The sequence below is a fragment of the Cottoperca gobio genome, chromosome 8 (assembly GCF_900634415.1).
Source record: "Cottoperca gobio chromosome 8, fCotGob3.1, whole genome shotgun sequence".
NCBI classification, from domain to species: domain Eukaryota; kingdom Metazoa; phylum Chordata; class Actinopteri; order Perciformes; family Bovichtidae; genus Cottoperca; species Cottoperca gobio.
Window position 1 is genome coordinate 19,289,233 of NC_041362.1, and position 15,966 is coordinate 19,305,198.

A 15,966-nucleotide genomic window follows, 5' to 3' on the forward strand; every position below is an offset into this window, starting at 1 on the left:
AAGCAAAGCAGGTAGTGCTGAGCAATATGTCAAGATTATATCGACATCGCGATACGAGACTAGATATCTTCTTAGATTTTGGATGTCGTAATATGGCATAAGTGTCTTCCTGGTTTTAAAGGCTGCATAAAGGTGATGTCATTCTCTGAACCTAGCAGACTGTTGTAGCTCTTCTATTATTTTGCCTTTACCCACTTACATTACATCCACATTACTGATGATTATTTATCAAAAATCTCATTGTGTAAATATTTTTGAGAAAGCTCCAATAGGTCACCCCTACAATATATTTGGTCGAAAATATTGTGATAATTGATTTTCTAAAAGCGATGTACTGCTGTGGACAGGGGCAAAACATATTTAAGCCCCTGTGATGGTACTCCTGCCTGCTCCAAAGTGCATCTACTGTACACACACACACACACACACACACACACACACACACACACACACACACACACACAATTGATCGCCTCTCCTGGTAGCACTAGCTCCCAAGTGTTCTTTTAATTTTGTACCATTTTTACACTTTGTTTCTGAAGTAATGTCAACCCAGAGGGAAACATTCAACAGCAGTAAAACTCAACTGTGTCTGATAAGCTGAAGCACATCCATACGGTCATCTAAAACATTCGACCGATAACAACTAAGACCTTATTAAAATCAATCCACTGAACTGAAAATAAAAACTATAATGAAAAAGTCATTTGCATTTTTCTTCCCTCATTTCCTTCCATCCTCCCGACACATGGCTGTAAATAAAACACATCCTGAACATTTGATCCCTTTTATGCGTTTGTCCAACATTGAAAACAACAAGTCTCCTCAGATAATGAACCTGAATCATGAAAAATCGGAATCCTTATGGAACCACTGAATTCAAACAATCTTTTGAATTAAATTTCATTCAAGTCAAATGAAAATGAAATGTGATGTAATGACTAAAACCTTTTTGGCATTTGGTGTTGCCATGGCTCTTGTGTGAGCACAGCGCTGGTGCACACATCTCACAAGAGTCGGCAGCCTTCATAACATCATAACAGATAACCTTACATCTGAAACAAGAGTTCAAAGACATCAGTCACCACTTCCAGTTTCAAGCCATTGCATTCAAGTTCTCATAAGGAAACGTGGTTATTCAAAACAAAAGATCGATCTTTTTACTCAACTAACAATTATCTGAGAGCTCTAGTGAGGTTGTTACTTTGCAGATTCATATTTTCTAACCAGCGCCAACATTAAATCCTGCTTACATGGCAATTAATTATTAATAATAAAAAATAATTTAAGTAGATATTCAGTTGCTTAATGAGTACTTTAACTACTACTTACTTTTACTTGGAGTGGATTTTTTTTATTGTATTGTGGCATTTCTTATTTTACCTTCAATATTACACAATGATCACAACGACCTTTAACCCACAGGTGTCTTCATTTTGCATGAAAACTCCAGAGGGGGAACATTTAGTGTAACAGTCACTATAAAAACTGTACAACAAACGGATTCTCGGGAAGCATTCAACAGTTATCAGTAGGTGTTGTATGAAAGCCACAGTATCCTTGAATTTGCATTTTACTGCAGTTACTTGTAACAACAGATCCGTCACTGACGGTGTCGCTGAGAGGCTGAGGCACATGGAGGTAAAATAACTCCGTAACAGCTGGAAGGGCTTTTCCCTTCATTGAGATTTATCTTCTTATCCTTCTTTTAATGCTTCCTGTTTTTCAGATTTTGAATCTAACCTTAGAAACTTTCCCTTTCATTGAGATCAAGTGTCTCGTAATGCTTTCGGCCTAGTGCCAGGGAGATTTGTCTCCTTCTCTGCTTCTTCCTTTTCCTTCCTTCTTAAGTGATGACCTTTGCTTCCTCTTTCTCAAAGAAATCGACCATCACAGATTTCATACTCTCAGAGAAAATAGGGATTTGAAGCATTTTGCATCTCTGATGGACACAGCTCGTAAAGATGACAAAAACAAAATTGTTCGTATTAATGCAGAATACGGTCAAATCTATTCGTTAGCGCCCATTCAACTATGTTTTTGTAATGGAAGAATGGAAACAATAATATTGTGTGCAGGCGTGTTTAAAACAATGTGTTGCTGTGCTGGAGGTGGTCCAAAGTGTATGTTATTATTGTTCTGCATTGTCAGCTTTATTATTGCTTTAACAGGTTCTACATTATGGGTTCTTAATGGTTTCTACACTCAGCTTGGACGTCTTACGGGGAATATTTGTCCATGTTCAGAGGAGCTTCTTGGACTGAGGCTGGGCTGAGCCTTTGGAGGACGAGGAGGTTTTGGTGTCGGCGGAGAGGACAGTCATGATGTCTTGGAGAGCTTTACTTATCTGAGCTCCAAACCTGTGGGAGTCCTAAAATGGGAAAAAATGAAAGTATTAAAAAGAGAGAAGGAAAAGGGAAGAATATAGAGAGAGAGAAGTGGGTGAAGTTATACAAGTATTATAGCCCCAGCGAGACTTTGGAGGCTGATACTGATATACTGTAGATAGATTTGAACCGAATTCTGAGAAAATCTGCAAAACAAACGCTCGTTTCCACCACTACCGTTACGCGATCATCAGGAAACATTGCATAATTAAAAGAGCACCAGTCAATCTGGATGGAAATCATAATTAGTTTGATGTAATAATGTGAGGAAGGTGACATCAGATCTGTGTGGAGCGATGACGAGAATATTTTCATACGCTTCAGGTACATTCACACGCTAAATATGTTCACTTTGCTGGATTTTGCTTTTGTCGACTCATTTTCCACCTCAGACAAGCGGGAATACTTTCTTGCGATATTTCAACGCAACTTTCAAACGCAAATTCTGTTACTAAATTGCTGTACAATACTTTCTTGTTACTTAATGATCGGTCCTTCTCTGTTAAGACACTAGATTCCACAGTTACCATGAGACTGTGAAAAGGGAAGTGAAAACAAACAGCAGACGAATTACAACTTGGCATTTCCCCTCATTCCCTCAAGTTCTTTTGTTTTTGCAGACAGCAAACGAATTACGACTGGCTGGAATCCTGACGCAATCCAGCCAGTCGCTTAGAAAGCCAGACAGCATGGCTACCAACTGCTTTGGGGAAGATGAAACATCATTTATTTTGTAATAATTCATTGAAATGTCTGAGTGAATAATCAAGCTAGTTTTTTTAATCTGCAACACATGGAAGCAGGAGCATCAGAGGTGCAAAATGTGCTTCATAATAATGGGAAGCTGAACAAATGTGAACTTCACACAAAACTGCTTGAGAACAACAGCTAAGTAAGTAAGTAAATTGAGTTACCGCCAACTCAATTTGTCCCTTGCATGTTTACACAGGAAATGTAAATAAAGTGTTCAGTGTACACATGCCAGGAAATTCAGGATTAAAAGATGAGAAAACAGAAAGCCTCTTTTGGTGTGTAAACATCCCAGCTGGAGAGAATATAGTTGAAACTGAATTGAAGTGCATTGTGTGTGTTACATCTTGGTCATGTAATGATTCCTCAAAGTGCAAAATGATCATATCCAAACAGTGATGAAAGTGTCTTCACTTACAGTCTCACTGCAGGAGTGTTTGGACGACACGTGGAAGTTGATCATATCCTCCCCCACGATGATGTATGAAACACCATAACCATCATCAGCGACCTGACATGACAACAGAGATCATACGAGGTAAGTGTCAACACCTCACTGTACAAGTATAACAACCAGTCAGCCTCTGAACATGGAAAATACAGGCACCCAGTATTCTTCCCATTTATATTTCAAGTAACAACTACAGGAAAGTGTGCGTCACTCACAGGTCCAAACCCGCCGCCCAGAGATATGAAGTCGGGGTTGTTCTTCAGGTCAAACAGCTCCATCTGCTGAACTGGGGTCTGACTGGTGGAGAGACGCCAAGGCTCTGACAAAACCTGGAATGTGAGCAGGAGAGAGAAAAGAGAAAGGGGTTATTATATTGTACCACAGATCATATTCATATGTGACTGGGAAAATCAGAGGAAAATTAAAAAGCAATGTAACACTGAACTGGTGTTTATTTTGGCAGCTATTTTTGAATTTAGTCTTAACCCTTAGGAGTCGACCGTCACACCGGCGTGATCAGATCACATGACCTGTTCAAGTCGGCGCCGCATAAAATCAACAGTCCGGCCAATGTTACCGATGGCTTCTGTTGAAAGTACAGGCTTGAAACTCTCTGCCAGACTTTGTTTCGTGTGAATCCACCCAGTAGAAACGGAGATACGATGATATAAAGTTGATGCAAAACATTTTTTGCCGCATGATCAAAAGTATGAGAAATGGAATGTGGCAGCCGTTACGTATTTTAAATCTTCGCCGTATTTGGTCATTTTACGAAGCGGAAAATAACGCTGGAGACTGTAGATCCTGCTCAACAGGCAGCATTTACCAGGGGGGGGGGGGGGGTAATCGAGTAAACGGAGTGGTGCGAAGCAAAACGAAGCGAAACGAGGCGATACGGAAATAGACGTAACGAGACGTAACGAGACGAAGGGAGGCGGCGATTGAAGGAAAGTGACAGAAACAATTGAGAACTGAGAGATAGTTAGATTTAGTGTTGGTCCGAATACAAGATACAACTGCACATGTTAGAGAGGCCTTTCATTGTGACAGCCTAAGGATAAGGAGATATATGATGCAATAATCATGCTGTCTAATCAGCATCTTGATGTGCCACACCGGTGAGGTGGGTGGATAATCTCAGCACACACACTGTTAGCTCACTAACACAGATTTAAAAAGGCCTTTTGTGTTCATAGAGAAAGTCTTAGATCTTTCATTTCAGCTCATGAAAAATGGGAGCAAAAACAAAAGAACTTGAGGGAATGAGGGGAAACGCCTCTGGATACACCTGCTGTTTGTTCATAACATGTGTAGGTTCATGCTACCTCAATCAAACTTTCACATTATCATGTCTATATTTATATATTTCCGGCTTTCAAAATGTTTCGTTGTGCATGTTTGTGTAATAATAAAATAATATCATTTTCTAAATCAGTTTTTAAGTTTTTTGTGTGGTTTTGGGTCCAATATGTTCATATAGTATGTCAGGTTATATAGGTGAGGTTGTGCTGAAACAAAAGATACCAAACATTGACATGCTAAACATTTCTTAATTTATGTAAGTTTAAGTAAGTTTAGTAAGGCAGAATCAAAGGTATGCGAAAACGGCCAAATTAGCCCCGGACTCCAGAGGGTTCATCTTTAGATAAAAACGCTTATTGGTTTTAGTCCCATTTTACTTTTTCTTTTATCCTTCATAGTTTGACCCATGAAAAGTGATTAGATTTGTCAGTTTTAGTCATTACAAAATGTTTTCTACCTTAATCTTTCTTGGGTATTTTTTTAATTTAGTCTTAATCTTTTGTCAAATGTCCTTTTTTAGTCAACGGATTATATTGAACGTTTCACTCAATCTAATCTAGCCAAAATCAATATTACTGTCGTTTTAGTCACTTATTTCACATAACATTTTATCTGATGAAAAACACAGGTCGAATGATTAAGAATGCAGTTTTGCTCCTCTGAGTCGTCCTGACTTTGCACGTTAGCGAGCGGTCTGTGATGAGAGCCATTTAGCACCATCCAACATGAAGAAATAAGCATTAATCAACCGCACATTTTCATGCATTATAGTAGCACTACTGTCAGGACTGAGTCAGGACACAGCTGGACTGAGCACCGCGGTGCGATGTGTGAGTGTGTTTGAAAGAGAAGCTGTAAGGTGACAAAGTTTTTAAACTACATTTTAGTCTCGTCTTTTTTCATCAACGATATCGCATGTTTATACCGTCAGTTGGTGTTTGATGACGTCTGTGGGGTCTCGTCTTAAATCGTGGAAAAGAAGGGCGTTGACGAACATAATTTGTCACAGATTTCGTTAACAAAATGAACATTGTGATGAACAAAACCAAAAGCTTACCTCTTTGAGGAAGGGTGAGTCCACCCCCAAGTATTTGGACACCACGTACAGACAGAAGAGATGTCTGTCAATTCCAGCTCCAGTCATAGCCATCCGATAAAGGTTCTGGTGCCTCTCTGAAGCCAGTCGGAAGAGACGCCTGCATTGGTCCCCTGCCTGTCAAACCAAATCACACCTTTACTCACAACCATAAAATATAATCACCTACAAACTTCACCAGAAATACAGCACAAAACAGACCATGTTAGACTGTAATGGTTACTGGGACAATACGGTGATTTTGTGCTGGAGTTTGGACGGACAATGGGTTCAGCAGGAATTGAACATTTTGTGTGTGTGTGTGCGCGCTTTCAATTTAAGACTTGGAAGACAGCAGAATGGAGGTTTTATCAGTTACCTCTCCACCCTCTAGAGCTTTGACGAAGTCACAGCTCTCGTTGGAGCACGATCGCACCGTCTCTGTCCGGCCCTCCCTGAACAGACGAGTCATCGACGCCTCGTAAGTCAGACAGAAGCCACCACGATCCTGCGGGAAGGAGAGAAGCGAACAACATGCAAACATGTAGTCGTTGTTAAAGACACATTGGAAGAAGATAACAAAATACAATACAATACAATACAATACAATATATATATATATATATAAAAAAATATATATATATATAAATAAATAAATAAATAAATAAAAGGTATTCTCTTCTCGCACTAACCCTTTGTACACAGTTCATACAAGAATGTGTATGAAAAGGTAAATGAGTTGTTTCATATCCATATTGATTTTTTGTTCTTACAATGGCACCATTAACAACTCAACCTTTTAATGAGAGAAGACGGTACATTTAGGGTTGAGAGGATGCTGTGCACGTCAACATGTATGCCTTTACTTGGCTTGTTAAAGGTCATACTAAAGGGCAAGTCAGGCTTGTGTGTGTCTACAATACACATAAAATCTACCAAAAAGTGTTTTATCTGTCCCTTTTTCTTCTCCACCTCTCTGCCTCTCTCTCTGACAGGGTACCAGCTTTGGAAATGGATTTGTTGTGGCTAAAATTACACCTGGTCCTCAACCAATTACCTGAACATTCATCCTCTCTTCAGCTCTCAGTGCATTGACACACAACAAGCCGAATACCAACCTAATCCATCAACTGTTTTGCTTGTGAGTTTTTTTTTTTCACACACAGATAACTTTCATTCACCCTTGCAGACTTTGTTTTGCATGCACATAACAAACAGGCTATTCTGCAATACAAACAGGTACTATAAGGTAATCTCCAGGAGATCCTCCCATTTATGTCCCAGTGATCCATCACAAGGCCTTGATAAATGTGCTGGATGACAGAATAACATATTCAAATGTACCCCTTTATTTAAATTCACTCTCATTTATATTCATATCACTGATCCAATGCTGGCCTTGCACCTCTATTACCACAGGAACTCATGCAGATCGGCGGTCACAGGATACAGTGATTGGCCAGTCCTATCGTCATTCATCTCTAGCGGATGTATTTTACATGTGCAGAGAAAGGTGACACTGGGCTGAGAGACAAACACACAGGCGATGATACACACACAGTTACACATTCAATCAGACAGAGAGAGAGAGATGTGACGAGTCCTTCCTTTCCCCTGGGTGATTTACTACTCTTACTCGTTGCTCTCTTACTCCTTGTGTTTTTAATGAACCGGCACCACTGTCAGGACTGAATTATTGTGCACACTTGGCCACATAAATAACCCTCTGTCTACATATTGGCACTTCAGTCCCACAGGGAGGACTGTTTGATTATGTTGGTGTTGGACAATATTGATCCAAACCATTTCATTTTCCGAACTGGCTCGTCAGCTCTTGTAACATAATTGTTTTACAGTCAAAATTTCTGCAACTATACCACCTCCACTCTACAATATGCCTGTCAAAGCGTTACCCTGTAGTATGCCAGCTGTAAGCCGATCTGTATCAATGCGTCGGGGCTGACGCGTAGCTTCTTGATTCGTCCTTTCCCGAACTCTCTGAAGGGAAACACATGGCAGTCCACGTCGTCTGCTAGCGCCTGGGCGACAGCCAGGGAGCTGCACACCTGAGCTTGAACCTGACAGAGAAAATCAGACTTAAAAAGTGGAACAAAGGGAATCATTTGGACTTTCACTTACATAGCATGTAAAAAAAATATTTTTAAAGTCAAGTCATCACAGGTTTGACACATTGTGCTTACAGGCAGTGGTAGGCAACATGGCTGAAATCCAATAGAGCATGAGACAACCCTTATCCCTTTTCTCCAATTGGCCTTCTCTTTAGTTCTTTCAAATTAAGAAGTTTAAAGTTTTTCATTGTCAAAGAAAATCTCCAATATCAACCTCCGACTAGCAATGCTCATTAAATAAGTTTAAAAAAGAAAATCTAGAGAATTTATCAGAAATATTAGAAATCTATCTTTTCAGATAAATCGCTGACTAGTATTACGTGCACACAGAAGTAAAACTTTCTCTATGTTTCTTGCTTTGTTTGTTTTACAGATTAAAAGATTGGCTATAGTGTATATGTGATCAGAAGAAGAAAGTGAAGCCAAGAAATGGTAAAAGAAACAGGAAAAGCAGTTCTTGAGACCACACCCTAATTGGCCAGGTTTCCCAAACAAACACACAAGCACGCTTTGGAACAACCCAAAGAAAGTGCTGGTAGAAATGCATACAAAACGGTCACGTTTCTGGAAATGGATTTGGTAAAAGGAAAGACATACCAATGCAAACAGTGCAGAGGTCTGCTTTCAGATGGATGTGCATGTGTTTTATTTTAAGATACCAGAAACATGAATAATCTAAATCCATCCATCCATCCAGTCAGTTAAGTAACATATTATATTATATGTTATTACTTATGTCCTAAACCTTATGTCTTACTTATGTCCTTAACCTGCATGTGTAATGTATTTTTTTCTACTATGTTTGGTCAGACCATATAACCTTTGCCAAAACAAACTCTTGTCTATGCCCGAGCAAGCTTGCCTGATTCTACCCCAGTTCCTGGGAAGGTATGTTCGGGACATGTGGTAAATTTAGAATAGACATGGGAAGCAGCCTCATGTATGGTTCAAGCTTGAACCCTGGGAGTGCCAGTTAAGAGTTTAGTTATTTATGATCTGATAAGAAGGAAAGTTGACCAAAACAGGATACAATGGATGTGATCGCTCTAAATGATAAAAATGGGATTAGCAGCTTCTCTTGGGTGTGTACATTTGCAACTGACCTTTGTTTTGTTTACCGTGTTTTTGTGTCTGACAAATGGGGACACCAATTTATGAAATTGGTCCAGTATTGTAAGTAAGTAAGTAGGTAAGTAAGTAGGTAAGTAAGTAAGTGGGTAAGTAAGTAGCAGTGAGCAGTGAGTCCATTCACAGCAGTGAATGGACTCGAAATAAATCTAGTTTTATTTAAAGGTCTTGTTAATGCACGTCTCTATACCGAGGGTTTCAATGTTTCCTCTGGTCAGTTTCCTTTTCCGTTTGATTTTTGAGGAAGAGAAAATTAAACCAACAGTGTGGTCAGGCCGTCAGTCGTGGGGAAAGTCCCTGCCTCTCTCCTCAGCCCACATTAAAACTGAATACCTCGCATGCTGCAGCAGAGACAAATACGGGACGTTTTGTCATTGGAAACCACCTTATATTCTCACCATATCAGAGTGGTGTTTCTTTACTTCGTTACATCATTGATTAACACTAGAGTCTAGTGTAAATGTAATGACTAGATCAGGGGTGGCCAACCCGCGGCTCTCGAGCCGCATGCGGCTCTTTGTCCTCTTTGTCTCTTCAGTTCATATCGAATTTTATTTGTGAGTGTGTGCATGTGTGCTGTCAGTATGAGAGCATGACAGTGCGCCTAATTTTGATGTGGTCCAAGAGCTAATTACAAAAATGCCTGCGATGCAGTGAACCAATCACCTTTGATGGGGGAAAAACCTATCGTAGAGTAAACGGACCATCTGAGTTCGATCCTAAAATGGCAGGGAAAAAATGCACAGCTAAGCGAAAATATGAAGACCAACATAGGACGTTTTTAGTGTGAGAGTTCATATTCATATAAAAATGTTGCCTGACCTAGTGCAAAGTGTATTTGCACTAGTCACGGACGAGGCGGTGGCCCAGTTGGAGATGAATGAACTTTCTGAGGAAGACCGACTGGAACCTGTTCTGAGGGAAGGGACCCTTGAGTTCTGTAAAACTGTGCCAATGGAAAGAATATCCCAATGTCAAACGGGCTGCACTCAAGCTACTATCAATGTTTGGGTCAACATACGTCTGTGAGTCGGTGTTTTCTACCCTGAAACACATGAAATCAAAGTATCGATCTGTTCTGACTGACACATGTGAAAGAATTGCTTCGAGTGACCACAACAGAATACAAGCCAGATTTGAGGAGGATTGTTCGAGGCAAGGAATGTCAGAAGTCCCACTAATTTAAAGAAGCAACATGCAGAGGAAGATAAAACACTTTTTCACATTCTTTTTACTGAGAGTTTGTGTGTGAGAGTGCACACAATGTTCATTGTTGATAATAACTGGCCTCTGAATACTGGTAGGAGAGGTTTAATTCAATTTCTCTCAATATTATGGTGTGTGACATTTACAATTAATCTGTCTGAGCAGAGCTATGTGTGTCTGTGTGAGGGTGTGTGTGTCTTTGGGAGGGAGGGTCTTTGAGAAGGTGTACGTGTGTGTGTAAAGTTTTAGAGAACAAAAGAGAGAAGGGAGGGGTTCTATTTCCTCAATCAGGAAATAGCTTAAAGTTTGCATCACTCTTTGAGGCATTTTCCAATGTTCATGTTGTAATAATAATAGAGAAAGTAAAATGTGAGCTTGTTCACACAGGTTTTTTTATTCACTTAACTGTAAAAATAAAAAGATATTCCCTGCCACTGTGGCTCCACAGTCCTGTCTTTAAACTATCAATCTCTCCACCCATATGCTTTTACACACTATTCTCTCTCTCTCTCCTTACATAAACGTTCTCCCTCGGTTAAGTGAATGTCACTGACTCTTGTCATGAAAACCCTCTTTGAAAAAAACCAATCCGTCTAAACATGCCAAAAGACTGGGAGGAATTTAACCCATGGACAAGTTGGCTGACTTCATCAGCCAAATTCCTGCTTTCACAATGAGGTTTTGCAAAGTGTGGTACTCATCTTTGTTCATACATTTATTATCAGACATTTGTGTAATGTAATGCAGCAGTCACTGTTGGGTTATGGGAGAACTCATTCATTGCAGGTTGTTTATTATTTTTTAATTGCTTTATCTACAAACAATTTTTCCACCCCCCTGCAGTACCTCCACAGACCCCCTGTTGAAGAACTATGCTCTAGAGCAGGGGTGGGGAACCTCCAGCCGCGAGACCATTTGTTCCGGCCCTCGAGGTCATTCGTAAAATGCACGCAAAAAAAATCCAATAGCAAAAAAAAAGTAGTAGTAGACTGCAATGTTTTAAATGGGCGACTGACTGTTTTTCCTGGCCACAGTCAGGGTCCTTGAACACAACACGAGCGGAACGCGTCATCACGTGGTTACGTCATGTCAAAAAACTTCAATTTTAAAACGAGACTGTCATTGACATCAGTGAACGCAGCGTGGCGAGTGTAAAACAGAAAGATGGATGCGGAATGTCGCACTTTACAGGAGAGATAATCTCGAGCGTCATTACTGCTCGAAACATGTCAAACTGCACGAGCTGAAAGGACGAGTGCGTTTGGATAAAGTTAACGCTCTTCGGCGGAGTTTGGCCCAACAAGCAGGTCTCTGCAGAGCGTAACATACAAACGTGGAAAGATAGAGAGGTAGACCCCCACACCAAGAACAGACTGTTCCACCACTGCTGTGCAATTATCACTGCCATTTACAATACTCACTTTATTTTCTATCAACCTTGGTACTTATATTATTTTTTATTCTATTTAATTATTGTGTACTGCCTTTTTACTTCATATGTTCTTTTGCTGTGACAAGATAAATGTCCCCGTTGTGGGACTAATAAAGGATTGTTTTCTGATAAAAACAGAAAGATACAGGGATAAAAAAGTTGCTTTTTTGTTTACTTTTAAAGAAAATTGACATGAATGGGTTGCGTCTTAAAAAACGTTTGCAGAGGTTATGAGTTCAATAATTAGTATGGCCCTCGAAGGATGTTTAAAAAAACTAAATGGCCCTTGATAGGAAAAAGGTTCCCCACCCCTCCTCTAGAGGATAACAGAAATATTAGAATACTGAAATTAAGCACACCTGCAGGTCACCTGGTAGAGAGGGCAACCCACATACAAAGTCTGAGTCCTTGCCGCTGCTGCGCGGAGTCCGAATCCGGCCCGTGGCCATTCGCTGCACATTATACCCCTTTTCCAATCTTAAACTGTACTATCATTAAAAGGTATAAAAAGCCCCCCAAAAAATCTTTAAAAGATACAATAATAATTGAAATATTAGTTTCCTGCTTTTGTTAAACCGGATTGTAAAAGGGGATAAGGATGTTGACAATGATTACAAGTATCAGAATGTCAGAGGGAGGTCAGCTATACTGGAGGAAAAAGATAACGCATTCCGCACTGGCCCCAAATTAACCTGTCCAAAGTGAAAGTAATTAATGTGAAGTGAACCAGATGCTGGAGTTACAACAGTGATGTATAGGGGAGACCGAACAACTGTATTGATATGGCACATGCCACCACTGAAGCTTTTGACTAGGTACAATCTTTATGCCAGATTACACTTTCAACAGAACTGTGGAGGAAATCAGAAATAAGGAAAAGGAAAGAAAACCGGAAAGCTTTGAAAGGGGCTTTACAAATACAATTTATGATTATTATGATGGAGTGCAGCACTGTACATCTTTAGTATTAATGGGTTTTCAGTCCGACACTCGAGACTGCATGTGTGATATTATCAGATAGAGTAATGACAAATTTCCTCTTGTCGTTTCTATGTGGATCAAAGTGTATTTTGTCTTCTCATCCAAAAGATAAACACATAATCATTCAAATGTTAATTGCCACTCTGACAGAATACATTTAGTCAGGATGCATTAGTCTAAATAAGTCTTGCTCCAAAACTAAAATAAATTAATAAAAGAGCACCTGTTCAATGTGAAACGTGAGTTGTGAATATATAAAAACAACTCTAGAAAAAAAACCACCTTGAGATTCATGGGGACGCGGGGCTCCGTTGCAACAATGGTAAGGGGAAACACTGAAAGGTACTATACATTTGTTTTGATTGATTGAAAATTAAAATACTAAATAAATGGTATAATATAAAATATAACTTGTTCATTAGGAGGAGAGTTTCAATTAGTTCCACCGTGGCGATATTCCAATGCAAACTTCTGTAATTCTTTTGTCCTTGTGTGCTGTTGCATCTAAAGGCTGCTTGAAAGCAGCGAGGATAAAGAGTTGGGTTCTGGTTAGTTTTTCCTCGTCGGTGACTGGCACACCTGGGTGATGCTCTCTCCGTTGGATATGTTACTATTAACATTGTACACCAATCCGCTTGTTGTGTCAACCTCAGCACAATTTGCTAACAGCGTATGGCTAAAAGCTTCCGGGTGGAACTCACGCTTGTGATTTTCGGTCCCATATTAAGCGTTTTTTTGTATTAGCTGTAAAAAATAAACGGTTTATGATAAAAACAAATAATTAACTTTTTAAGGAAATCCAAATTGGATCTGCACAAATCACAGGAGGACCTATTTTTTATTTTTAACAGCGAATTTCCCCAAAAGGTGACAAGTTTGCATGCCTGGATGTGATCGAAACTGCACACATGGAGTCTGTCTGGACCTGAGTTGTCAAGTCAAGTTGTGATAACTAGTGAGTGAGGGCAGACACATACTGTGCGTTCCAATACCCATAATATTTAGTATGCCAGAGATTTAGTATGTCCCAGTACATGGTATGCCAAAAATACTAGGATGTCCACCTGCATCTGGTCGCATTTTGAAGAATGCAAGTTTTCTGGCTATTCTGACCCACAATTATTTGTGAAGGGAAAATGAGTAAAGAAGGTCAAAGTTCAAGTTGCTATGTTATGACAAAGTAGTGTGTCTCAATAGAACGCATGCAACAGTATGTGCTTTGTAAGGGCAGCTGCAGTACATACTAAAAGAAAAGTATGTGATTTGGAATGCAGCCATAAAGACGCATCTCGCAGGGTGTATGTACCTCTGAGGGAATGTCCCAGGCGAGCCTCTGGGGCATGGGTAGAGAGCGGTCCACATCGCCTTTACAGTGCCCGTCCTCAGTGTAGCCCAGCTGGAAGGCATCTGTGGCCAGGGTGTACTAGAGAAGGGAAGAGACATGCTCCTATTAACATCCAAACACACACTAACACAAAATACAACTGAAATGACCCTACCCATTCATTTTTACATATTGCTTTTATTTGCACGTTCATGTATACATTTCCTTCCCTTGCTTATTTTCATGGTGAACTACCGACAATGGCATCAATGAAAGATTGGTCATTCAGGAAAATTCCACTCCAATCTAGATCGAAGTGTTTCCGCAGTGGGTGTGATAATGTAGCATTCGTGGTAGTTTCACTGCCTGATTAGCGCTTCAGCAGGCCCACGTGGTGGCCTTCCCATCTTAACCCAGGCACCCACAACATCAGCAGTACACATATGCTGCATTTGAACATGACTGTTTACATCTTTGGGACTATATCTCTGTACATTGCTTATTCTATTTATACTTCATACTGTGAACAGTTGTCATTCTATGTTACTCGAGTTCATTTATTGTCCAAGATATTGGATAGAAGACAATGGTGGGGGAAACACTGATGTCCTATTAGATCATCATATGTTTGGTGCTTTTCCGCTGTCCTGTGAGAACCAAGTATTTCTAAAAAGTCAACTTTTCATGAGTTTCTCAGAAATACAAAGTTTATTAAATTAAAAAGGAGGAGAATAATTGTCTCAACCCATATATAAACTCTTCAAACTTATGTTTATTACAAAAAAATCACCACATCTGGAGAAACATGGTTTTCATTAACACAGGAAGGGGAAGAAAAATTACAATCAAAAAAAGTAACTAAGGAGGTCAGATAAATGTAGTGGAGTAAAAAGTACAATATTTACCTCTGAGAGGTGGTGGAGTACAAAAAGGAGCATACAATGGAAATGCTCAACTATAGTAGCAAACATTTGTAATTAGAGTTGATAGTCAATATTTAGAGATATTGAGTAAATGTACTCCCATGCACTTTAGATGTTTTTTATGAATTCCTGTGTCTTGTCATTTCAATGAAGCTGTCAGATGTTCTCCAACACACAGCTATCTCCCAGTGGGATCTGTGTTTTTATTTATTTCATTACAAAATACCATCACTATTATGTAGCAGCAGTGACATCATGCTCAGCAGCTGTGGTGACAGCTCACATCATTATCTGTGCTGCTTTTTCTTTTCTAGTCCTGTAAACACAGCCATTTCTCAGAAAAGAGGCAATCACACGCACACACACACACACACCTCCCAAAGGTGAGCCACTGTCGGTGCATCAGCCCAGGAGTGCTCTGCATTCAGTCCACTCTTCCCATTCTTGTAGATCACAATGGAGAAGGATTTATCAAACCACCTGAGGGAAGACACAAGGAAGATGGAGATCGGTTGGAGAAAAGTGCAAAAATGTTACTGTGTATTTACAATAGAAAACAGCTAATTGTTTGTGTAGATTGTGTACTAATAATAATCTAATTAATTAAAATGTCCAAGTCAATATTCATGAAAATAGTCGGTGATAAGAAATATTTTAGGAACTTTTTCCCCAGGTTATTTCAAATTATGTTCACTGCTATTAACAGAAGGGGTAAGTAGTGCTTCATGCAGACAGAATAGGTAGATCATGTCTTGCACATGCTAGCTACAATGGCTATTTTAAAACAAGACAAAGAGTCTACAGCCATGCTAGCTGATCTGTGGGGGCTGTTAATGCCAACTTCAGCATGTTCACAATGACACCAAGGTTTCACGTCG

General features: G+C 39.7%; 1 protein-coding gene across 1 annotated transcript in view; it reads right to left on the reverse strand.

The window, feature by feature from the left end:
• cpt1a2b (carnitine palmitoyltransferase 1A2b) overlaps positions 1-15,966 on the reverse strand; it is a 36,856-nt gene that overhangs the window by 1,596 nt on the left and 19,294 nt on the right. The window contains exons 12-19 of the mRNA XM_029437223.1: positions 15,463-15,568; positions 14,148-14,264; positions 7,879-8,043; positions 6,345-6,473; positions 5,948-6,103; positions 3,804-3,917; positions 3,556-3,648; positions 1-2,371 (exon numbers count right to left, since the gene is read on the reverse strand). The exon at positions 1-2,371 is cut by the window's left edge and continues 1,596 nt beyond it. Coding sequence (XP_029293083.1) covers positions 2,243-2,371; positions 3,556-3,648; positions 3,804-3,917; positions 5,948-6,103; positions 6,345-6,473; positions 7,879-8,043; positions 14,148-14,264; positions 15,463-15,568 — 1,009 coding nt within the window. The 3' untranslated portion in view covers positions 1-2,242. The remainder of the gene's footprint in view (positions 2,372-3,555; positions 3,649-3,803; positions 3,918-5,947; positions 6,104-6,344; positions 6,474-7,878; positions 8,044-14,147; positions 14,265-15,462; positions 15,569-15,966) is intronic.